Source organism: Pollachius pollachius (genome assembly GCF_949987615.1).
Source record: "Pollachius pollachius genome assembly, chromosome: 14".
Lineage (NCBI taxonomy): Eukaryota > Metazoa > Chordata > Actinopteri > Gadiformes > Gadidae > Pollachius > Pollachius pollachius.
The window spans coordinates 16,737,882-16,761,650 of NC_136947.1; the positions used below are offsets into that span (position 1 = coordinate 16,737,882).

Here is a 23,769-nt window from a genome sequence, read left to right on the forward strand (position 1 = left end):
GAATACTTTCGATCTTTGATCGAATGAGGTGTGTTGACCCCGTTGTTTTAGAGGTTTCACAGGTTGAACATCTGAACAGGACTTTGGTTCTGCGTTGCAGGACACGTTTGGCGTTTCGGCGCCGTCGGAGCCTGCGGAGCCGAGGTTGGCCCACCAGGCCGGCGGCGACGAGGCCTCCCGGCTCTTTATGAAGAAGACGATAGTAGTGGGGAACGTTTCAAAGTAAGATAATCTGCCAGCTTCCTGCTGTCTATCTAGCATTTCCATTGCATGCACATGGCTTCCATAACTGCATGACGTGAGACACGGAACAGGATTCTCAAGAATTCTACGTGCGTGACACAGTTTCAAAATAATAACCCTGCAGATTTCCTTATCGTTGATTCTCTGGCACCTCGAACACTCACCCTTAAAAAAATACAACCTAAAAAAAATAAAATAAGGCTTTGCTTTAACCTCTTAAACCCGAGCGCCCCCAGGGGCGGGGGCAGCTGCGCCAACGTGTGCTGTAAACAGCACCACCATGCCCCAACGTGTCCATGGTGCATACCCACGTAACGGGAAGAAGCTCAGCTAAAAGCCCATGATAACCATTTTTACCTAAACAAAACACAATTCTAACACCAAGCAACTAAATGAGCCCATTGCAAAACACGCAAAACGTGCATGCGGCATTCTTGCCGCCGCCGATTTCGCTACTTCATGTCACCCACACAAACTATATGTCATATGAAAGCTGAGGCTCCACCGCTCCACACTGAAATAGCAGCCAAAGAAGAGCAAAATAAATAAACAAATAAAAAACGTTATACAGTGTTATACTTTTGATTGGCGAATGGTGTTTTTTTACATGGATTTGGGTCCCTCGATTTGACTGTCCCTCCACTCTATTGGCTCTGACGGTTCGGTAGAGTGGTCAATCATTCAAATTGACCAATGCATACCCAAGATATCTTCCCGGGTTTGACTGGAAGGTCAGCATAATTCGCGCCAGAAGCGCCGAGAACATTTTCAGAGCAGACACTCCGGCTAGATAGAGACATACGATCCTACAACACGCTTCTTACAACGTTTGCATTCCTAGTTACCTAGTAGTTAACTAGTTATTTTGTATTTTCTTGCCTTTTTTTCCATTTGTTATTTTTAAATAAATAGTGGCAGGCAGGAGAAAGACCTATACGTTTGCGGAGGCATTTGCTATCATTACTAGCGACAGTGGGGCTACTGTAGTCCCTCTCGAGTCCTCATCTGACGACAGTGACTTGCTGTTGCCAGAACTGGACACGGATTAATTGTACTGCAGGAAGTGCCAGGTCCCTTTGTGCTTCACTTCCAAAAAGAACTGCTTCCAGCAGTGGCATGACAGCCCTTAGTGTATACAGTTAGTTTTAGTTGGTTAGTTATATTTGTTCAAAGTTGCTGCCAGCGTGTTTTTTTATATATATCTCTTGATTGTAGTCTTTAGCTGTGTTTTTACCTTTGTTTTTAGTTTGGTTTTATTATATGTTGTTCTCAAATATATCTGCTCCAGTTGGAGTCAAACTTCATTTCGATTGTATGGTTTTCTTTGACTGGGAAAATGTATAGAGGTCTTGGTGAATTTTCAAAACAAGTCAAAACTGTTGAATTTGGATGGAATGAATACTTATAGTGATATGTCAGTGAAATAAAATTAGTTTTACAGTCTGGTACCTTAGAAAGGTCAAATGGCACTGATGGTGCCCAAAAGTGCCCAAATGGCACCATTTAGTCCGCCTGGACCTACCTGTATTAAAACCTCTCTAAAATCACTTTATTCACTTTATAAGCATTTATCCTGGAACAGGGTACTCATCAGATGTTGTTATATGTTTCCCTAAAGGTTCTGGGCTACTATCCCATATTTTCAAGGTGGTATTCACTCTAAATAATGTGTTTTCTCTAGGCGAAAATTGACATTTCTTACTATGTTCTAGCTGAATTTACTCTGACACAGTAACATCCATATTGATTCTGACACTTCTGCAGCCACCTCACAGGTGATACCTTCTTTTTGAAACCAACTTTATTCATATAGCCCTTGTAGTTGTGGAGGCATACTCTATTCATTTTGGGCATGTCATTTCGGCCAGGAGGCCTGTGAAATAGGCCTAGGGCTTAACAGGTTAAGAAGGTCTGGTCAGGCTAAACTCTTGCGTCTAAACTTCATGCCACTTTCAAGTTAGTCTCTCAAGCATTGCTTCCATCCGTTAGGTCTTTCACAAGTCATGTGTTTTTCACAGATTACCTGGGAAATGTTTTGATGCTGTAAAATACTACATACCTGCAATTCAATAATCTCACCTTGGTATTGAAGATTGGGTTCCTCTGCATTCTAACTTTCATTCTAGCTTATCAAACCTATCTTTTCCCATTGGTTTGATAAGCACTCAGCAAGAATGTGTTCTTGCTGAGTTGACTCAAGAAAAGCAAAAGGGATTTTGATCCACATGTTGTTTGATATGGTCAGGTCTCATGATTACTTTCGGACATCACTCATTGTTTCTGGCAGCCATCGCTGGTTATGGTGTTCAGTTGTTTCTCTTCAATATTTACCCGCGATATCATGATCATTATAGCATAATAACAAAGAGGCCGTCTGGCCAAGTACTCTTAAAAACTAAAACTGTTTATCCTAACTCGAGCAAATTCTGTTTACACAATATTGATTGGAACCGTAAAAATCCGTGTGATGACCACCTGAAGTCTAAAGCCCATTTGGAGAACAAGGAAAAGCTCTGTGTTACGAGCGCATGCCTCCTCAAACAACCATTTCTAGTGCAAGGGACCCACAGATTAATCTCTTTAGGACTTTGTGGCGCAAAGTTCGACGCCCGTTTCTAGTGAAGCATTGCGAACAGGGAAACCCGAAAGTGAGAGCAGCCTCCGGCGATCTCACCTGCCCTGTGTGTTCAACATATAAAGGCTGTTTTACGGTAGATGGTTCTAAACATCGTCTAAACTCATCTTTCCCTGTTTGTTAAATCTCCATCCTTCCGTCTGTCTGCCCCTGTGTCTCCCTCCCCAGGTACATCCCGCCAGATAAGCGGGAAGAGAACGATCAGTCGACCCACAAGTGGATGCTGTATGTGCGGGGCTGCAGACGGGAGCCCAGCATCGACCACTTTGTAAAGAAAGTCTGGTTCTTCCTGCACCCCAGCTATAAACCAAACGACCTGGTGGAAGTGAGGTGTGTGTCTGTGTGCCTGTGTGTCTGTGTGGAAGTGAGTGTGTGTCTGTGTATCTGTGTGTCTGTGGAATGCACGCTGAACAAAAGGATGTTTGAAAAGCTAGTTCTGCACGTGGCTAGCAGTGCTTTTGCAGTTAAGCAGAGCACCAGAGTGTGCCCCCCCCCCCCCCCCCCCCCAAACCAAACCAGTTGTTCTTCTTCAGAAGCTCAATTAGTATTTATCAGAATTCAATCTTGTTGTCACAGTTCCTAGTCCTACCTCCATTTGGCTCCACCTGCCTGAAAGCGAGAGATGGATTGGTAACATGTTTTCAACCTTTAGGAGGAAGTAGACCAAAATCTCACTGTGTTATTGAGAGCAGTCTTCGCAACCGTTGCCACGGTGATCCCAATTCTGGCATGAACTCCCAGCCATTGGAAGAACCCTGTACAACAGTGCCCCCCTGTGGACTCTGGCTGTTATTTCCCGCTACAAGTACAATAACAACAACAACGCACCATAACTTACAAAAGGTTATGTACGTACACCTCACCATTGGCAAGCCCACGGTGACTCAGGTGTAGTCCAACCCTGGCAAATATGTATTAACTACCCGGACGCTCCCTGCTCACGCAGAAGCCATGATCACTGTGTAGGCCGACGGTCTTGTCATGCTGGGCTAGGAACACATGAGCTGTCACTTGTTGCTTTCTGGGAGGAGGGAGAGGAGCGGAGGTGGCTTCCTCTTTTCAAACGGTGACTTTACTTGCTAGACGGGGCCTAAAGTGCTGAGTTACACACCCTGAGTCATTTTTCTAAAGTGGTTCCAGGATTATGGTTTCCCTGTTGGCTTTTGAGTGAATGTGAGCGGCACTGATACTAATGCTGTAATGCTGGTTGACCTGCCGAGGCACTCGCACCACCGCCTCAACACAGCCTCCCATTCTCAGTCCCGCTTCATCCCAGAAGAAGAGCTGAACTCCCAACCGCTTCACAACTCTTTACTGAGTCTGACACAGACCTCAGTTGAGATGCCTTTTAGTGAAGAATGCGACACACTGCTTAGAGGTCAAGCAAAGGTGTGTGTGTGTGTGCATGTAAGTGAGTAGAGGCCGCACACTAATGCATGGCTGTACGAGGGCTGTTGCTTGAGTCTCTGTTCTGCCTGCGTGCTTTAAAGAAGTGCCTTGAGTTATCCAGTTTTTTTAGTAACATGTACTTAAAGCAACTCAAATCCAAATCTCTGAACTAGCAGATTATTATTTAGCATACCCATTGTTATGCACCCTTAGCAGCCGCTAACACCCAGAAGCCTTCTCAAGAAGCATGCTTAAATCTTGTGTGTGCGCGCGTGTGTGTCTGTGTGTGTGTGTGTGTGTGTGTGTGTGTCCGTCCTCAAGTGAACCCCCTTTCCATCTGACCCGCCGAGGCTGGGGGGAGTTCCCTGTCAGGATCCAGATCCACTTCAAAGACCCCCGCAACAAACGCATCGACATCATCCACCAGTTGAAGGTTAAGCCCTGTGGAGACGGCTCACTCACTGGAATCTTTTGGTCCTTAAAATACATATTCATGTGCTCTCCTCTCCTCACTGTCTCTTTGCACAATTTCATATCTCTGCTATAAGCCGAGATGACATGCATGCATGACCTTGCATTTTCAAGTGAGCATACTGTGGATTGTGCTTGATGTGTACATGGTTTTGATCCGGTCCGTAATGGTCTCACAACCTCGTGTGTTCCCTCTCACAGCTGGACAGAACGTACACGGGGCTGCAGACACTAGGGGCAGAGACTGTAAGTAGGTGACGCGGTGCACGGCACAGGTCTCTCAGTGCTGCTCCCACTCAAGTCCACGGTGGCGCACACACCCCAAGTAACCCTGGTGTGTGTGTGTGTGTGTGTCTGTGCGTGTGTGTGTGTGTGTGTGTGTGTGTGTGTGTGTGTGTGTGCGCGCGCGTCAGGTGGTGGATGTGGAGCTCCACAGGGACTCCCTAGTGGACGACTATCTCCCCCTGCCCTCCTCCTCCAAGGCGAGCCGCAGGGCCTCCAGCCCCCCCTCCCCCCTCCCCCTGCCCCAGGCGGCAGGGCGCCCCGGCTCCCCCGCCGCACCCCTGCAGGACGACATGTTGGAGAAAGGTGACGTGTTGGGCCTGTTGCCATGGATACCTCGTTTAGAGGGAGGCTGGGGTCTGCTTTAAGACGATGCTGTGATTATGTAAACGTCTCGGTGGGACGGCTGTGATCCGTTTACGGCACAGCCGCGCTTTGGCCCAGGCGTCCCAAGTTATTAGCGCAAGCATGCTACTAATTGTTTTCCGTTACACTTCTGTGCATGAGCCGGCGCAGATGTCAAAATACTGAACAAAAAGTTCTAATTGTTGTGTCTAATTACGATGGCACGGTCGAAGAAGTCCGTTGTTGTCTCCTCTGTCTTACAGTCCCCTTGTTTGCAGCAGCTTTTTGTTTAGTCATTTTCTCACACAGAGCTTACTATTGCTTTTACAGAGTTTTACTCCCATTCATTTGGTGTGCATATACACATAGACACCAGCGCTGGTCTGGAAAGTAAATGAGAAATGTGAATGCAAACAAATGTGAATCCAAAATATGAATGCACACGTTGGTAATAATTAAAATTAAACCAAATAGGAATCTTATGCCTTTTGATACTCAAACGTAATACACAGGCTGGCATTATTGAAGGGCTTGCCCTGTGCCTGTTTTAATCCCTGCCTCTTGTGCGGTGTTAGCAGTTGGGGGGCGATGCAGCGTGATGCTGCTCCACACATGTTACCAAAAAAGTTGTTTTCCTCAAGTTCCAGCATTTATCTTGGCAGTGGTTTAGAGTGATGTGAATGTAGCCTCTGCATGAACTGCAGACCAGGAGATACTTTAGTTTAGCGATTCTCTCTGCTCCCAGCAGACATTACTCATCTTAACCACCCCCCCCCCCCCCCCCTCTCCACACACTTCGTCCCCTCCCCGGACTCCTGTCTCCATTTTTACCCTCCCTGCTAAACCTTTTCTCACATCCCGGTAAATAATTGAAGCGGAAGAAAATGGCTTTTCATCCAAGCTGTCTAATTTATCCCCCCCCTCCTCCTCCGCGCCACTCTATCTGGGGGTTCCAGGTGGCGCCTCGCTAATTAATTTACAAAGAAAAGTTGCCCCTGTTACGCTTTCCTCTTTTTATTCCTGAACCGCCGCTGCGCCTCTCCGTCTCCAGGTCTGGTCAAGACGGAGACGTGCAGGGCCCCAGGGGGCCACGGTGAGGGCCTCTGCACCCCAACCCGCCCCAAGGCCAGCGACAAGATCACCCTGGGCTCCCACGGCAACTCTGCCTTCCAGCCAATCACGGCGAGCTGCAAAATCGTCCCCCAGGCCCAATCGCCCACCCCCGCCGAGGCGCCCAGCAAGTCGTTTCAGCCAATCACCATGAGCTGCAAAATTGTGTCGGGTAATTATCTCCACCTGGTCAAACGTTTTTTTTTTTTTTTTTTGCTTTACTTCCCCAAACTCTTTGTGTCGTTTTGAATAGCACCGGAACAAGTGGTCGAAGTCGCAGTTGGAACAGACTTCCAAGTTTATTTGCATGGCAAACAACAACTTTGATTTTTATTTCCTTTTCAGTTTAGCATAAGGGCAGAGAGAAGTTCCCAACAGTACTTCCTCTCGCATTACTGACTTCTGACATTAATATGGAAATCAGTAACACTAATATTCTGGCTGTTGTTTCGCCTCTTATGCCTCAGTCATGTTTTCCCCTTTCCCAGTTGGACTTAAATTATTGCGGTTGTCTCAAAGTGTTACGTCTCCTGCACTGCTCAGAGTGGAACATATCTAATAGAATAAACAAATGTCAGCTTTTTTTAAGACTGTGGACCATGTCAGTTTGTATAACCAACTTCTAAAACCTGCTGTGGGTACAGATTCAAGCTTTTAAAGTTAGGCACGACCGTTTAGAGAAACTAGCCTGAGTAAGCTTCATTTTGGAAGTATCCAACTAAAAGAAGCCCACCCTTAAGCCCTCACTCCAAAGCCACGAAACGCGCGACTTAGCAATAGGTCGGCCTAGCCTTGTGGAAGACTCTGATCATGCACAATGACTGCACGTGCAGAGTGCACGCAGGTAGACTAGATTGAGGTAGGTAGGTAGACAGACAGGTAAGCTATCGTATCATTTCATTGGGGCAAAATGAAGTGATCGGAAAGGCTTATTACAGGCATGTGACAGCCACAGATAGCATTTTCTTCCCTTTTTTTATCAGAGCATTTGGTTTGACGCTGTCAATGTTAATGAGTATTTCAGCAAATATGACTAAACGCTTCTGAAAAAACATAAATAATAAAATAAATTGCCTTCCCTAGCTTTAATTCAACTTTCTATATTGACAAGCATTCTTTGAAAACCATGTTGTTTTTTTCCCTCAGGATCCCCTGTCTCCACCCCCAGCCACTCCCCACTGCCACGTACCCCCACCACCTCCACCCCCGTGCACAGCAAGCAGGGCTCCTCCACCCTGCTCAGCAACCCTTACATCATCGTCGACAAAGCCGCCCACCCCTCTGCCCCAGGTAACCCCGCCCCCGCTGCACCCCCCAGGGCGGCCACTGGCCCGGTGACCTCATATGTCACCTCTTGAACTCTGCCGCGCACTATCAATTATATAGTGGCTGACTTATGAAAGAGGACATCTGCCAGCGATATTTTGCCTTTGGTCAGCTCCCAAAAGTTGAACTCAAAGACCTTGAACTTGCTTCTAGCATTAGTAAGAAAGCTTGCACACGGAGCCCTTCCCCCTGAAGTCCCTGGTCAACACTGCAACACAGAATGGTCGTGAAAGCTGTGCAGTTGCTACACTAAACACAATATTGCTTTTGACACAAAGTAATGCAGCCGTCAAGAGGAATGAGTGTGGCTGTAGAGAGCAGGGGCCGGGTCACTATTGCTCTCGTTAATCCCAGTAAATGATTGAGGGTTTTATGCGTGACAAATTATTAACGGCTCTTTCTTGTTTATTAATCACTTTTGTATTCAGTTTTTTTTTTTTGTGTGTATGGAAACTTAGATTAGTGACATGCTTTATCTTTAAAACTGGATGAAGGTCATGTTCTCTATGAAGCATATTGACACACACTATCTATTATGCTAATCAATGTATTATGCACGTTTGTTAATATAATGTAGAAAAGCGATTTAGACTTTCGCTATCTTCAGTGAATGGAGGCAGTGTTGGGACCCTGAAGCCGGGTCATAGTTGGTATAAATAGGTGCCAATATCTTATGTTATGCGTTTCACTGCCTTGAGCCCTGACCTCACATCCTGTGTCCTTGCGGCACGGTACACAGGAAGTAGTGCGACCTGGGATGTGAGCGGTGAACTCCCAGCCACCCCCGTACTGTGCAGAGAAGAGTGGCTGCGTTAGAACTGTCTTTGTGCACCCTCACAGATGACGAATCACATTCAGTTTGCTTGTCCTGCTTCCACCCACCCACGTGGACTGAAATGTGCACACGCTCGTACCCAAAAGCACCCTCAATATCTCAGCTCTCACAAAGGTGCTTCATTGCGCTGCTGTGTGTATAATGTATACGTAGATACACTTTTCAGGGATATTATGTCTAAAAGGACATATTTTTTTTTTTTTACACTTTATTAACTAAAACAACCCAAAAATTGAAAAAATATATTATCAATATTATTTGTTTTTAATTTTGATTCATATTCTGAAAAGCCGGCCGAAAATTAGTTATGAATAACTTGGGATACGTGGTGCAATCTTGAATTCCCAATTCAGACACTCACAGCTAAGCTAACATTAGGGAATGGATTCACCGCTAATGAGCCACAGTCACGTTTATAATAATTCTTAATAATAACCATTACATATCTTCCTTTTATTGCACCTCTTACATCATGACACATGGTGAGCAAGTAGCGCGTTGTTCTCTGACCAGCGTTACCATGGTTACTAGGCTAAGCCGGAGTTCAGGGCCGGGATGTGCCGCTCTGCTATGTTCCTCGCGTCAATGATGTGTGAATACTGCTGTGGTCCCGGGTTAAGGCTCCGCTGTTAGTAAATACCAGATGGGTGATTCAACCTGTTGGCGTTCTAACCGTGTGGGCGGTATGACCCCGTGTTCAGTTCCTCTCTTCTTTAGCCATCGTTCCTGTCTCTCTGCACTGGGCTGTCCACCGTAGGCGAAAAGCCCATGCAAAGAGAGACAGATATGAAATCAGTTCATTAACATGCACTCTTGTCAACCACCATGTTCCAATCAAAACCTTTTCTACAAAATTAGACGGCAATCTTTGAGCAGACAGATTTACATGCATTTTTCCTTGACCTCCAGAAGACCAGATCCTAAATAGATTCCTAATACGTAAATGAATGTTTGTCTTCGCACCCAAGTTCGGTGTGCCCCTCACCTCACTTTTCAAACTACAAGTTTCAGACAAGTGATGGGCTACTACAGGGTGTACCAATTTAAACCAACCAAACATATCACAAAGGGGTATTTCACTTGCACACCAACCAAATCTTTCCAGGAAAAACTCAAAAAGTATTAATATGAGTCTCTAAAGCAGAGATCCTCGCACTTGTTATGTGTTGTTCGTACTGTGGCTTCATTCAGCTGCACCATTGCATTGATGTGAATCTACGGTAATTGGTTACACATTGCACCCACACAAGCGCACAAATCCATATACACATACACACGCACATACACATAAAAACACACCCACACACACCCACACACCTTCCACTTGATACCTCTGGATTGCCAAACCGGCCCACCTTCCTCCCACACCAGCTCTTTTGCAGAGGGGCCCAGCAGAACTGGCGGTCAGGCCAGAGAGCCCTTGAAGGGGGCCGGTGTGGGCGTCTGTATTGGCTCACCAGCACTGTGCTTTAACACGGTGTTCCCAAACACAGCACCAGGGCGGGTTTTCACTCTGTACACTAGGTACAGCATTGAGGCGGATTTCAGAGATCTGCCTGTCAAGTTAATGCGTCGCTGTCTGCATGGCGCACGGCAACCAAAGACATGATGTCATTTACTATTTGGGTATTTATTTTACTATTTGGTTATTTAGCTTTATCTAAAAGGGGGCTTGCACTGAGTTCAGATACATGCATAAGGTTGCAGGTAGGGTTAGGCCTTGGGCTCAGGTAAGCCGAGGACATGCTAGTCGATCCCAGAACCAGCCACTAAATGATCTTCTGCCTGTGTGTTTCTCCCCCCACAGTGGGTCCCTCTACCAAGCAGTCCGTCAGCCAGGGCCCCCGCTCTCCGGCCCCCAAAGTTCACGCCACCGGCGGCTTCCTGTCCTCGGGAATGAAGGTGAGTTGCCACGGAAACAGTTGAAAATAAATCAGTTAAAAAAGATCAATGCATTGTAAATGCCCCCCATGCACCACTGGTTGAGTTCTCCCCTCGGTACGTTCAAAGGCTCTCGCCCTCCCTCTCTCTGGCAAGCGAGTGGTATTAATAGTATTGCACGGTGCTATCTTCAGCAGTTGTGTGTGTGTGTGTGTGTGTGTGTGTGTGTAGGTGTGTGTGTGTGCGTGCGCGGCTGTGCGCGCCTTGGCAAGCTCTTTAACTGGGACATCACTCTGAAGACAGGACGGGAGGGGTGCGAGAGAGGGGTACATGCAGAAAGAGAGAGAGAGAGAGAGAGAGCATGCACAGTTATTCAGTTGCGTTCTCACAGATAGGCTGTTGAAGCCCTGCAGTAAAGCAAAAGTCCTCACACTCTCACCACCTCATCTTCAAGAAAAATATGTGGGTGGGACGTTTTTATCTGTTCTGGGGCTTATTCCAGCGTTGCTGTGAACCTCAGAGAGCTACACTACTGTTGGAACTTCCAATGGTGATTAAAAACCAGAAGCTCATGAATAAGTTATGATGTTGACTTTGAAAAAAGAAAAAAAGCACCAGGCACCGAGTTTAGTGCTCCATGCATAGAAATGTCCCCCTGCAATGGGCAAAACTGTCTCAACAATGGCATCAATATAATCTAGAGCATGCTCTAGTTGTGGGTGAATGTATTATAATGTAGAGTGTGTGAAGGGGTTTTAATTGCTTTAGTAGAGGGTGATTGTATCATAATCTAGAGTGTGTGTAGGGGTTTTCATTGCTTTAGTAGAGGGTGATTGTATCATAATCTAGAGTGTGTTTGAAAGGGTTTTCATTGCTCTAGTAGAGGGTGAATGTATCCTAATCTAGAGAGGATGATGGGATTGTCATCTGGCCTTTCTCATTGCGGCCCGGGCCTGCTTCCTCCTCATGTGCTCTGGTGTTTTATTTTTCCTTTTTTGAAGGTAATAATCAAGCAGGAGCCAGGCGAGGTTTCCACTCAGCAGCAGATGGTTTCCACGGCAACCGCCCAGCAGCAGCAGCAGTCAGTTGCCACGGCGGCGCACCAGTTTGTCGCAGTGAAGGGCGGTCATGTCGTTTCCATGTCTCCCCAGAAACCGGCGGGAGGGGCCACCTCGGCCATGACGAGCAAGGTGTGACACACACACACGTACACACACGTACACAGGCACACAAGCCCAGACGCACACGCACACACATGTGCACACACACACACACGTACACTCAATATCCCTTTGATGCTCAAAAGCTCTATAAACCTTCTCCTGACCCTGTTTCTCTTGTGCCTCCTCCTGCTAGATGCTGGGCATCCCCGTCAGCTCGGCACTCCAGTCTGCGGTGAAGCAGGTGGCCATCAGCAGCGGGCAGATCCTGGTGGCCAAGGGGAACCCCTCCAGCTCCAAGGGGATGGGCGGCAAACAGGTGGTGGCCCAGGGCGTGGCCAAAGCCCTGGTCAGCGGGGCTGGGAGCGCGGCCGGCCAGCAAACGTCCACCAAGACCACCGGCGGATCGGGAAGTGGGAAGAGCGGAGGTCAGGGTTCAAGCGGGATCCATAAACCTGGGATTGTTTTTATTCTCAGAAGTAGAAGTACAGGCTTTGTTGATTGTCCTATTGTGCCACTCTCAGCATGAGGGAAACAAATGCAGTGTAGTGTGGGGCTGGGTACCTTAGCGGCTAGGGTGTGGACATCCAGTCAAAAGGGCTGGATGCCCTTGTCAACAATCCACCTGTAGGCATCCTTGAGCAAGACGCCCTAACCCCTACCTGCTCACTAATGAAATGTATCTCAAAACATGTCGGTTGCTTTGAAGTATGTGCTCCATTAGTTGATTATAAACAGTTGAACGCTTTTACCCAATCCAATATTACACGTGCCACATGCAATCGCTTTATTTATTAACGTGAAAATGTACTCTGTTGTTTTGTGTGTGTGTGTGTGTGTGGTGTGTGTGTGTGTGTGTGTGTGTGTGTGTGTGTGTGGTCCCCAGTGATGGCCACTCTCCAGCTGCCTGCCAACAACCTGGCCAACCTGGCCAACCTGCCCCCCGGGACCAAGCTGTACCTGACCACCAACAGCAAGAACCCCTCTGGGAAGGGCAAGCTGCTGCTCATCCCCCAGGGAGCCATCCTCCGCGCCTCCAACTCAGCAGGTAGCGGCCCTCAGCTGTGGTCTGACTTATCCTTGGTGTCGTGTTATTACGGTGGCCCGGGCATTAAATGAAGCAGGTCCCATTGTCCCCGGGACAGTATAAATAGCAGCTGGGACGCAGAGATACGGGGTCTGGGACAGTAGAGGAATGGTGTTTCTAAAGGTCCTTTCCCCATCAGCCCCGTAAACGGCATGAAAACGAGAGAAAGTGCAGCACTTTCTGATACAGATTGCGCCGGGACAAAGGACAGATTATCCAAGTTTGTTGAGTCAACCCTCAACAGACTTGTTTTGTTGCAGAATTAAAGGTGATGCTGGGAATGACCTCACACCCACATCCACAGAATAATCTTGCTTTACTCAATATTGAAAAAATTATCCATCACGGCCGTTTGAAACTAACTGGGGATGTAAGAACCAAACCTATTTGTATCCATACAAGTTGGATGCCAAATGTTTTTTGACCTTTAAACTACTTCTCATGCGGCACCATTTCAAAACAATACTGGTATGCGACCCAGTTTTTATATCAGTTACAAATCCCCCCTGTAATTACCTTTAAAGTTGGACTGAAAGCTCTTTGGCTGCTACACTGCTAAACAGCAGGCATCCTAACTAGTGAGCTGGTCCCTCAAGGTCCTAGATGGAGTTTTAAGGGGCCCATTTCTGTATCAAATTAATTGTCTTAATGTGTATGAATGATTAACATTGTGTGTCTGTGTGTGTGTGTGTGTGTGTGTGCGTGCGTGCGTGCGTGCGTGCGTGTGTGTGTGTGATCTCAGGCCAGCAGTCCCACGGTAGCTCTTCTACAGGCACAGGAGGATCGCACACCCCCTCCTCGTCCTCCTCTTCCTCTACCTCCAGCAGCCTGCCGTCAAACCTCTCGTACACGTCGTATATCCTCAAGCAGACCCCTCAGGTACACGCACACACACACGCGGGTGTAAACCAAAGGCACACATATCAAGTTCCCACTGATTGTAGCCAAAACCTTCTTCCTCAGGGAGGATAGTGTACTACTCTCTAAGGTGCTCCTAGGTGAAATGTTCTGCCTTTGATCCCATTAAGCAAGTCGCTTCATACCCACCTGCTGATTAATGACATGTATCTGAATTAACTTAAAGCCTTTTTGCATTAAAACGTCTGATAAGAAGTTGTCCACTATGAAAAATGGTATCACTCAGGCAAGATTTATGCATTGGAGCAGTAGGCAATATTTCTTTAAAAAAATTAATATATAATATTATTAACAGTTATCCGTTATGAGCAGCTAATGTAAATCTGATACTCCAATAAAATAACTAAGGTTATCAAATGGTTCAACCCACTGGCCAGAAATCAACTATTCTGAGCAGGTTTTGTAGCTACCTACCAGGAAGATTATCTACAGAGTCAAGTGGTCGCCTGCCTTTCTCTGGTCAACTGTGCTAATCTGCCTGTGCTACTTGGTGAAAGTTCAGTTGCAAGAGTTAACCCTTGCAAGTTTAGTTGCAAGGGTTAAGGACAGGGTGGTGTTTTCTATGCCCTCGGTCCTTCCAAATGACTGTCCGTTAGTGAAACTTCATCTAACTCTTGGCTACCCACCTGCTCCTGTCTAAAGACACGAGACTCTGCATTACATATCTTGTATGCCGTTCCGAGAGTCTTTTCTACAAAGGGCGTTGTTGAAATTTGGACTGTTTCTTACATCCCGCATGTGGAGATGAAGTCTGGCGTGTTCTTAAATAGATAGCATTAAATACAGCGGCTTTGATTCAGCAGCCAGCTGTTGAGACAATGCTGTCTACTTTGAAGCCAACCCAATACAAAGGAGCTGGGGCCCTGCTGACTTTAACTGGGTCGGATGCCGTTTTTGTTTTATTCCTGCAGGCTCTCTGTCTGAGCCATTGCTAGCTTGCTTTTTAAAAAGCAGCGTTGAATGAGATTGTTGGCATGAAATTGCAAGACAATGTGTAAATTGAGGGGCCAAGTGCATTAAACTGGATAATTTCAAAGTAGTATGCCAAACACTTGTCTTATTGACAAGTGGCAAAGTTTCAAAGCTCATTGAGAAATGACTATATAATAATCCTAGAAAAAAAGGTGGACATTTTTTTGGTGGGGTATAGCTTGGCATGTGGCCCAATCTAAATGCCTTGTCTTTTTTTCTTTTCCCAGGGTACCTTTTTGGTAGGGCAGCCGGCACAGGGGTCGGGAAAGCAGGGGGGGTCCAGCTCCTCCAGCTCCTCCCCAGCCACCCAGCAGGCCATCCGGGTGACCGCCGGCCAGAAGGCCGCCATCCTGGCCCAGGTGGGTGTCTGTCTGGGTGGGTGTCTGTCTGGGTGGGTGTCTGTCTGGGTGGGTGTCTGTCTGGGTGGGTGTCTGTCTGGGTGGGTGTCTGTCTGTCTGGGTGTGTGTCTGTCTGGGTGGGTGTCTGTCTGGGTGTCTGTCTGGGTGTGTGTCTGTCTGGGTGTGTGTCTGTCTGGGTGTGTGTCTGTCTGGGTGGGTGTCTGTCTGGGTGGGTGTCTGGGTGTGTGTGTGTCTGTCTGGGTGGGTGTCTGTCTGGGTGGGTGTCTGTCTGTCTGGGTGTGTGTCTGTCTGGGTGGGTGTTTGTTTGGGTGTGTGTCTGTCTGGGTGTCTGTCTGGGTGTCTGTCTGGGTGTGTGTGTGTCTGTCTGGGTGGGTGTCTGTCTGGGTGGGTGTCTCTCTGGGTGGGTGTCTGTCTGGGTGGGTGTCTGTCTGGGTGGGTGTCTGTCTGGGTGGGTGTCTGTCTGGGTGTGTGTCTGTCTGGGTGTGTGTCTGTCTGGGTGGGTGTCTGTCTGGGTGGGTGTCTGTCTGGGTGGGTGTCTGTCTGGGTGTGTGTGTGTGTCTGTCTGGGTGTGTGTCTGTCTGGGTGGTTGTCTGTCTGGGTGTGTGTCTGTCTGGGTGTGTGTCTGTCTGGGTGGGTGTTTGTTTGGGTGTGTGTCTGTCTGGGTGTCTGTCTGGGTGTGTGTCTGTCTGGGTGTGTGTCTGTCTGGGTGTGTGTGTGTCTGTCTGGGTGTGTGTCTGTCTGGGTGGGTGTTTGTTTGGGTGTGTGTCTGTCTGGGTGTGTGTCTGTTTTGGGTGTGTGGAGGAAGATGAGTTGGACAAAGTTTCCAATGTCTGTTCTGTTCTGTATCTTTTGTGTTCATGCAGCCATGCGTCAGTCTTACACGCTACTAATAGCTTAATAACCTCTTCCTCAACTACACAGCCGGCATTTATGAGGTTAGCTCAGACTTTTTAATTATAGCCACGGCGGCGGCAATTTGGCCTGATTATTGCTTTACTTTTAATGACTGTAGTTCTTGGCGACGGATCAATGTGTAATTTTACCCGTGTCCGCTCACATTGCCAAAAAAGAAAATGCATCCGGTTTGTCTGAGTATATTTCCGTTTCCTCTGGCTTCAGGGTTCTCCCAGCGGGAGGGTTGGTGTCGTGTCCTCAGCCGGCCTAGTACCTGCTTATTAACAGTTTTGTATTCTCTGTAGCCGAGTGTAAACCGATCCTAAATATTGCTCTGTTTATCCTGCAGCACCGCAGGCAAAGCTGTAGACGACTCAATTTAGAATAAATAAACAACACTCGGTTACAAGTTTGAGTGTGTGTAGGTGTGTGTGTCTATAGGTGTAAAGGTATCCTTTAAGCCTCAGGAACCACTTGTGTAGTCCTGGCTTCCCTCTGAGGTGTCTAGCTGGAGGCGGCCTCTTCATCATTTTGCCTAACTGTATTTGTCTTAAATATAACTTCATTTCCGGTGTTCTCTCCACCATCTGCCCCCTCCCGGGGACCTTTGCCTTGGCTGCTCATCCATTGGCCAGCGCACACAGGACAACAGTCGCTGTTGGCTTCACTCAGAGTGTTGAAGTTTGGGGCGTGAGACTTGAATGGCGGTTTTTAGGGGATGTGTGCTGGTCTTTATTTAGAGCAGACTTGCACGAGCCGAGGTTTCTCATGGACGGGATTGCACTTTTATGGGTGCTGACCTACATGCACAAATGGATTAAAACCCACTAAGGGATTGTATCGATTGACTGGGGTTTGAATTGAACGCTGCATCGCTGGCCTCCCATGGATCCCTGGTCTGTGTTGCACCCTGCCCCCCCCCCCCCCCCCCCCCTCACCTCCCTGTTCCGACATTGATCCAGCTCCTCCTCTCCCCAATGATTGGCAGGTGGTGGGCGGCGCCCAGGGCTCCCAGGTGAAGCTGTCGGACGGCTCCGTGAAGGTGGCCTCGACGGCGGGGAGCCCCCTGTCCAAGCCGGGGACCACCACACTGAGGATGACGGGCGGGGTCATCACCGCGGCCAGCTCCACCCCCAGCTCTGTCAGTACCGCCACCACAGCCGACCCGCCGCAGGCTAGTCTCTCTCTCTGTCTGTCTCTGTCCCTGTCTCTGTGTCTCTGTGTCTGTCTGTGCCCATGGGTCCTTCCTGGCCCTGTCGCTTGATGGAATGACATAGCAGACGAGATGGAGCTTATCCAGGGCGAAATGGCCGTCATATATCATTAAATCACATAACACACATTTTTTCAAGCGTTCCAATAATTCCTAACTGTTATAGTTTTGTATTGCAACATTCAGTGGAAGGTTAAACCGCCATCTCTTTTGTGCCATCAGATTAGTTGCACACAATCATTAATTTTCCATCCCTGCTAATGCTATGAAATCAGCCATGCTCAACGGGTCCCTTTACATCTATCTGTTGCGTGTCACATTTTCCCTGCTTGAATGCGTTCAATAGTGGCTAGAGGAACTGGGTGTCTTGATACTTTGAATGTGTTGAATGAATTATATATCCAACAAGGCAGTCAAGTGCTTCCATTCATCAGTCCCAATGTCACCATGTAGTAGTTGTTTTCATAACAAGCTAATTCTACGCTGTATTGCCCTTTCTGCGTCTGCATTTTGAGTACTTTGGCGACATATGATGTACTCGGTGTGTCGGGGTGATTGTCTCATGTTGTCCATTAACGTGATGCCTTTTGAAGCAATCCTAATGGCTTGCTCATTTTACCCCCACTGCGCCTGGAAAAAATAATGGGAGTCTGAAACGTGGATTAATCATAGACGTAGAATACGAACATTTGATTAGAAATGGCTGAAATATGTGCCGCTGATGTCATTTCATTCAATGTTGATGACTTTGGATACAGAAATGAATTGATTACATTCAGCCAGTGGAGCTTTCATGGTGGAACGTGGAGCAGGGAGCAGCAAGACAATAACGTACTCAAGGGATGTCTGTTGACGCCTATGTATTTAGATATCTAGTAGGTCAACTCGGTAGAGGATGGAACACAAATGGAATTGGAGGTCTTATCTAATCTGTTCAACCGGACCACGTCTAACATCAGTTTGGATATGTAGTTATGGTAGTAATATGACTGTACCTGCAACCTACTATAGAATTAAGATCTAGACTAGTTTGCCAGTCTACTGCAAACCGCTTGTGTTCTTTTTGACTTACTTTTTCAAATCAGGTGGAGGAACTCCTGTTCCCAAATATCTGACATGGTTTGGATGTATAAAGCAGTGCAGTTATACCATGACCTGCTTCGATGACAGTATGAGTGATGCGGTCAAAGCACTAAACGCGAAGTACTGCACAGATCTCTCTCTCCATTATTCTTCCTGAAGTTTGTGACACAGTCCATCATGTAATGATGTACTACATGTGAGACTGCTGCTGATGGGACTATGCTCGGGGTTGGTTTGTTTGTGAACTGCCTGACCTGATGCATCTGGGTAGCTGCAGCTTCTCAGGTGTTGCATGAGGTTCACCCCCAAACTTCAGTTTTGGGCCCTGTTTTTATGCATGATATATTTCTTTGAATCTCTGATGCGGCAGTTCCTGTTTATGCTAATGACGCCATTGTGTAATGCTGTGCCAGCACTGTTGCATTAGCCTTTAAATCTTTGCAGTTTGCATTTACTATCCTTTGCTATATTTATTATGAAGTCATGTCTTCACCAGCTAAAAATTGTGCTGAATGTGGCGAAAAAAAACTAGAAAACAAGATTCATAATATGAAGGGAGGCACCGTAATTCAGCCCGTACCTGCTTACACTGTTCGCTATCTGAGCAATGTACCTGACACCAAGCCATCTAAGTATTATATTGACCATCTAACAGCAAAAAAAAGAAGTAGCTGAAATTGATTTTAAATCTCATCTGTCCATCCTTGAGCTGAATATCACTCTCCAGCCTCACTGGCTTCACATGTTGGACGCGGTCTATCATGGTGACCCCCCCGAGATTCATAGCAGGGAGTGAAGCCCTCGCGCATCGCTGCACATAATATATCCCCTGGTCGCCTGTTCTGCCCCGGCCCGCCTGCCTGACACTATTCATGTGTATATTGGCCGTCACTGGTGCCTCGGCCTGCTCTCTGCCCACCTGGTGTGTGTGCAGAAGACAGAAGAACGGCTCATTAAAGAAGTATGCTCATTATTGTCTGCTGTTTACTCCTCCTCCGCCCCCCCCCGATACCATGGGAAGCGTTCTAATTAATTGGTAACACATTCATTTTATGGTTACTTTACTGATCATCTAACTTTTTACACCCTGCTCACATTTGATTGCTCGCTCCTATGATGAATCTTTTACTGCAGTAGTTGATCAATATTTCAATGGAAGTCTCTTTGCAGCGTGTACCCCCAGAGTGAGAGCTGTAGGGCACAGAGCAGCTGTCTGCTCTGCCACCCACCCCCCAAACCCCATCGATACCCCACCTCTCTTAACTACCACTGGGGTTTTTTTCCTGTGCAGTTGTAGTTTTTATTTTTTTTACCTGGTAGTTTTAGTGTTAATTTGTTCTAAAGGTGGCAGGTTTGACTTCAGAAACCCCCTAGAGTGTTTTTAGAGCAATGGCTTGTTGTTTCCATCCATCTCCCTGCTGCAGAATATTGCTTTATTTATTTTTCTGCTGATGCCGCTTTTCTGAAAGCACATTTTCAAAGTTCATATTTAAGCGCTGATTAAAACGGCACATTTGGCGATTCTCAAACCGGCGTGTACAGAACTGATTGTTAAATTAAGCACTTTTTATTCTGCTGCTAATTTTCCCTTTATAGCGTAATACTTTTTATTATATGTTTCATATATAACAGTTTCAAGTAGACCGTCCAACCCTCTGTCATGCTGTTCAACGGCTTGTCACGTCTCAACTAAGCATAAGCGTTTGGAGAGCATTTCCTGTCAGAATAAGAAAGTACAGCCTTTAGTAATAAAAATAATGTCGTCATTAAACCCTGCTGAGTCTATCGTAATGAAACGATTGAGTCGCTAAACTGTCAGTGTTCTGCTTCATTATAAAAGAGGTTGTTGTATTGAGTTCGCTGTATCAGCAGGAAGGCGGCTTTAGTTTTCAACCCTCAATACTGGAGAAATATTTAAGACAATACAGTTGGAAATCTGGAATATTTATGTTTAAGTTGATGACTGCACCCCTCCAAGCTCAAAAATCGGCAGACTTTGAATGGCTGCTGCAGATGTCTGGTGGCGTTCACAGCGTGGAAGTCACGCCAGGGCCCAAACACATTAGCACTGATTAAAGCTTTGCTGTACTTGGCTTTGCCTCATTAAGCCCAGATATGCAGAGGCACCAAATGTCATTGCATGCACACCGTGGGCAGGGCTCTGTCACAGACCCAGCCCTGTCACACCCATTATATACCCACATACCTTTTTACGTCTTTTTATTCTAGAAATTTTGAGGACAATTAAACAAATGAATATTGAGCTGTTGCAGTGTGGAGATGCAAGGCCTCTTTGCACGTCCCCCTCGACCATGTTAATTGGGGTGCTGGGCTGCTGCCAGTGGGAGATGGACTTCATTGTCTCGGACTGGATTCCATAAACCCAGTGACCTTTTGCGTCTCGCTATGGGAACCGATTTGAGGGGGGGGAAAAGGGGGATCTTGGCTAAACCGCAAACGCCAGACAGCGCGCATCTTTTTGAATCACGTCAGGTCATGCGTACGTGGTGGCGGTGATAACATTGCTTTCGTTGTAGTTTCAAAATCAAACTGTTGCAACGCAGAAAACCGTTGCCAAGTCATTGGCCGCATAAACGCTCAATACTTGCTCCAAACTTATGTATACCCTTCTTATGAGCAGTCCACTCACAGCGTAACGCATGTTAGCTCTACAGCCCAGCCCAGAACATCGCGATGGGGGGGGCCCCTCGGTACCGACAGGTTAACGTTGTTTGGCGGCGTACCGTAGTCAACATGCATGTTGACTGCTGTGTGTGTCTGCGCTGTTTCCCCCTTGCAGACGACGGAGGTCCCCCGGCCGACGCCCCAGCAGCACCACCCCGTCCTGATGGCGGCCAACCAGGCGGCCGTCATCAACGCCGCCAAGAACGCCAGCGCTGCCGCCGCCGGCAGCAGCCTGGCCAAGAGCACGGCGGCCGCCCTGGTCAAGGCCGGGGCGGCCGGCGGGAAGGCGCTGGCGGGGGCCACCGCGCTGACGGTGGCCAAGAGCATCGCCAACATGCCGGGGGTGGGTCCGCCCAAAGGGGCCGGCGGGGGCAAAGGCCCCGGGACGTCACTGGTCACGGCGGCCTCGCTGGTCAGCAGCATGGCGGCCGGCGGGAAGAGCGGGTCAGGTGGGTCCTCGGCGGCGCTGGTGTTGGTTGGTTTACCGGTGTCTCATGTCGACCGGCTGGGCACTGTGCCTTGATGGTTAAGCATGAACGTTGTCAGATATATTTATGCTGACAAAGTGGTTCACTGATCACATGGGAGGACGGATGAACGAATGATTTGATCCCTAGTAGAAATGCTGCATGTGTGATCACACAGCATTAGACAGCTCACTTCCTGTTTGATCCTCAGGCATGCTGAAGATCCACCCAGGGAGTTCAGGCGGGTCCCAACAGACGGTCTTAAGCCTCCCCACCAACCCGCTGAAGCAGCTGTCGGCAGGGGCCGGGGCCGTGCAGTCCATACTCATGCCTGTTGGCAAAGGTGAGCGAGAGACGTCACCTGAGCCTGCCTTATTGTCTCTTGACCGATGGGTCTTAGACATTGATGCTATTTCTTAAGAAATTAGAAGAGTTGCTTTTATTTTATTTTGTTGCTAGAATTATGAAGACTGTTGAGGCTTCATGCGCGTGTTTTTCCTTTGTCCTTTGTGTGTGTGTAGCCGTGTCTAAAGGTCCAGTCCTCAGTGCTCCTCCCTCTTCCTCCTCCACCATCACCCCCTATACTCCTGGATCCACCGAGGCTGGAGCCTCCCCCAGTCCTGCCAGCCAGGCCCCCCTACCTCTCACCCTGCCTCTGGCACAAGGTGAGAGGAGACCCCCCCACCCTGACACTGCCACACCTGCAGCTCCATCATTACTAACGTTGTCTCTGTCCCTGGCCTCTCTGTATGTCTGTCTGTCCGGCTCTCTCTCTCTCTCCCACAGTTAAAACAGAGCCATGTGCGGCCACGCCCGTCTCGTCCCCCGTTCCCTCCTCCACGGCGGCCTTCCTCCCGCCTGCCGGACCCCCCACCTCCAACGTCGTCGCCACCACCGTCAAGACGGAGCAAGGGCCTGACACCTCGCCGCTAGATCTCATCAAGTGAGGAACAAGCACGCACACACACACACCAGGAAATGTATCCTATAACTTCGCTGATAGTTCATTTGGATACAAATCTGCTAGATTCCTTCACAGTAATGAATAACAAATGTAGCTCCGGTTCTAGGTTGTGTGTTTGTGTGTGACGGCTGTGGTCGTGTGCGTTGTGTTTGTCCTCAGCACGGAACACGTAGAGACCTTGATGCAGCTGCTGACCGCCGTGGTGAAGAAGTTCCCGCTCATCGTGCCGGACAAAAGTATGTGGCCGCTTTCGGCCATCTCCATGGCAACAAATGGCCATGAGGTCCTCGGTGAGCATGTGTAATTGGTTTCTCTGTAATCGGGGTGTCTGTTGGTCTGTTCAGCGGAGGACTCCCATCCGTTCTGCGCCTCGTCGGAAGAGCAGTACTACTCGTGGAACATCGGCAAGCGCCGTGCGTCAGAGGTGAGCCACACACACAGCGTGCGTGCGTGCATGTGTGTTTGTGTGTGTTTATGTGTGCATGCTTTCTTTCAGACAACTCTCATTAAGTGGTTATTAAGCATTAAGGGATAAGAATAAATGTACTATAAAGAATGATCGAAGAGTGACGATTGTTTTATGTAAAGTAGGGCTGTGTAATTTCAGATTTCAAGCTTTGGAAATTATCTACGATTCTGAAGATATATTAGAATAAGAAAAAGAATTAACCAATGCAGTATCTTTCCCAGCTGAAGAGGATTATCTACTTGTAATTGTGTCTATTATACTGTTGATCATGATGCAGATCAGAAATTCACATCCAGTTGTGCTTGTGTGTCTGTAAAGATGACGAGTATGCAAGCTGAAAGATACAACGAATATCCCAAGTATTCTTTCTCCCTTGTTTTGGGCAGTGCAGTGAAAAAGAGAGAAGGTTTTGTCTTAAAATATGCTGAGACGGAAAGTCTGAAAGAATTTAAAAATTCACACGTCGTACCCATTCTTGTCAACGTTGTGCTGCTCCTCTATGGCTCGCTCAACACGACACGGTGCGGAGGGATTAAAGTGTGGAGGACTCAAACCCTGTCTGACAGTATCGGTGTCGCCTGTTATTAGAGTGTCTGGGCCCAGGCAGCCCTTGATAGGCAGTAGCAAATTGTATTGTCTGGCGCCTCCTCGTCTCTGTGTACCAGGGGCCGCGTGTGCAGTATTCCACCACATCGAATCAGCAGGCTTTCTGCTTGCCTTGTGCCTTTGCTGTTCCCGTGCAGGGCACATTTGCCTAGGCCATGCCGTGGTTCATAACGGCTTCATCGCCAGGTCCCTGTAAATCTGTCTCTCTTCCTGTCCTCACAAGCCCCTCTGATCCCAGGCTCTGTTCCCTGACAGCCAGGGGGGCTCCAGGCTGTCTGCACACGACTAATTCATCATTCACTTCACTCAAAAGCGAGTCATTGTACAAAGGATCAGGACAAGGCGATGCCTGGATGCGGAGTTGTTATCGCTCCA

General features: G+C 47.8%; 1 protein-coding gene across 2 annotated transcripts in view; it reads left to right on the plus strand.

Moving 5' to 3' along the window:
* yeats2 (YEATS domain containing 2) overlaps positions 1-23,769 on the plus strand; it is a 29,667-nt gene that overhangs the window by 1,613 nt on the left and 4,285 nt on the right. Inside the window, exons 6-25 of one of the 2 annotated variants that reach the window (XM_079751137.1) lie at positions 101-222; positions 3,047-3,208; positions 4,589-4,700; positions 4,940-4,984; positions 5,152-5,326; positions 6,417-6,647; positions 7,622-7,765; positions 10,444-10,538; positions 11,519-11,707; positions 11,874-12,105; positions 12,564-12,725; positions 13,507-13,643; positions 14,882-15,013; positions 16,896-17,081; positions 21,004-21,337; positions 21,567-21,698; positions 21,877-22,020; positions 22,142-22,298; positions 22,479-22,555; positions 22,664-22,743. In XM_079751137.1, coding sequence (XP_079607263.1) covers positions 101-222; positions 3,047-3,208; positions 4,589-4,700; positions 4,940-4,984; positions 5,152-5,326; positions 6,417-6,647; positions 7,622-7,765; positions 10,444-10,538; positions 11,519-11,707; positions 11,874-12,105; positions 12,564-12,725; positions 13,507-13,643; positions 14,882-15,013; positions 16,896-17,081; positions 21,004-21,337; positions 21,567-21,698; positions 21,877-22,020; positions 22,142-22,298; positions 22,479-22,555; positions 22,664-22,743 — 3,048 coding nt within the window. The remainder of the gene's footprint in view (positions 1-100; positions 223-3,046; positions 3,209-4,588; positions 4,701-4,939; positions 4,985-5,151; positions 5,327-6,416; positions 6,648-7,621; positions 7,766-10,443; positions 10,539-11,518; positions 11,708-11,873; positions 12,106-12,563; positions 12,726-13,506; positions 13,644-14,881; positions 15,014-16,895; positions 17,082-21,003; positions 21,338-21,566; positions 21,699-21,876; positions 22,021-22,141; positions 22,299-22,478; positions 22,556-22,663; positions 22,744-23,769) is intronic. The other variant, XM_079751138.1, reaches the window with a different exon arrangement.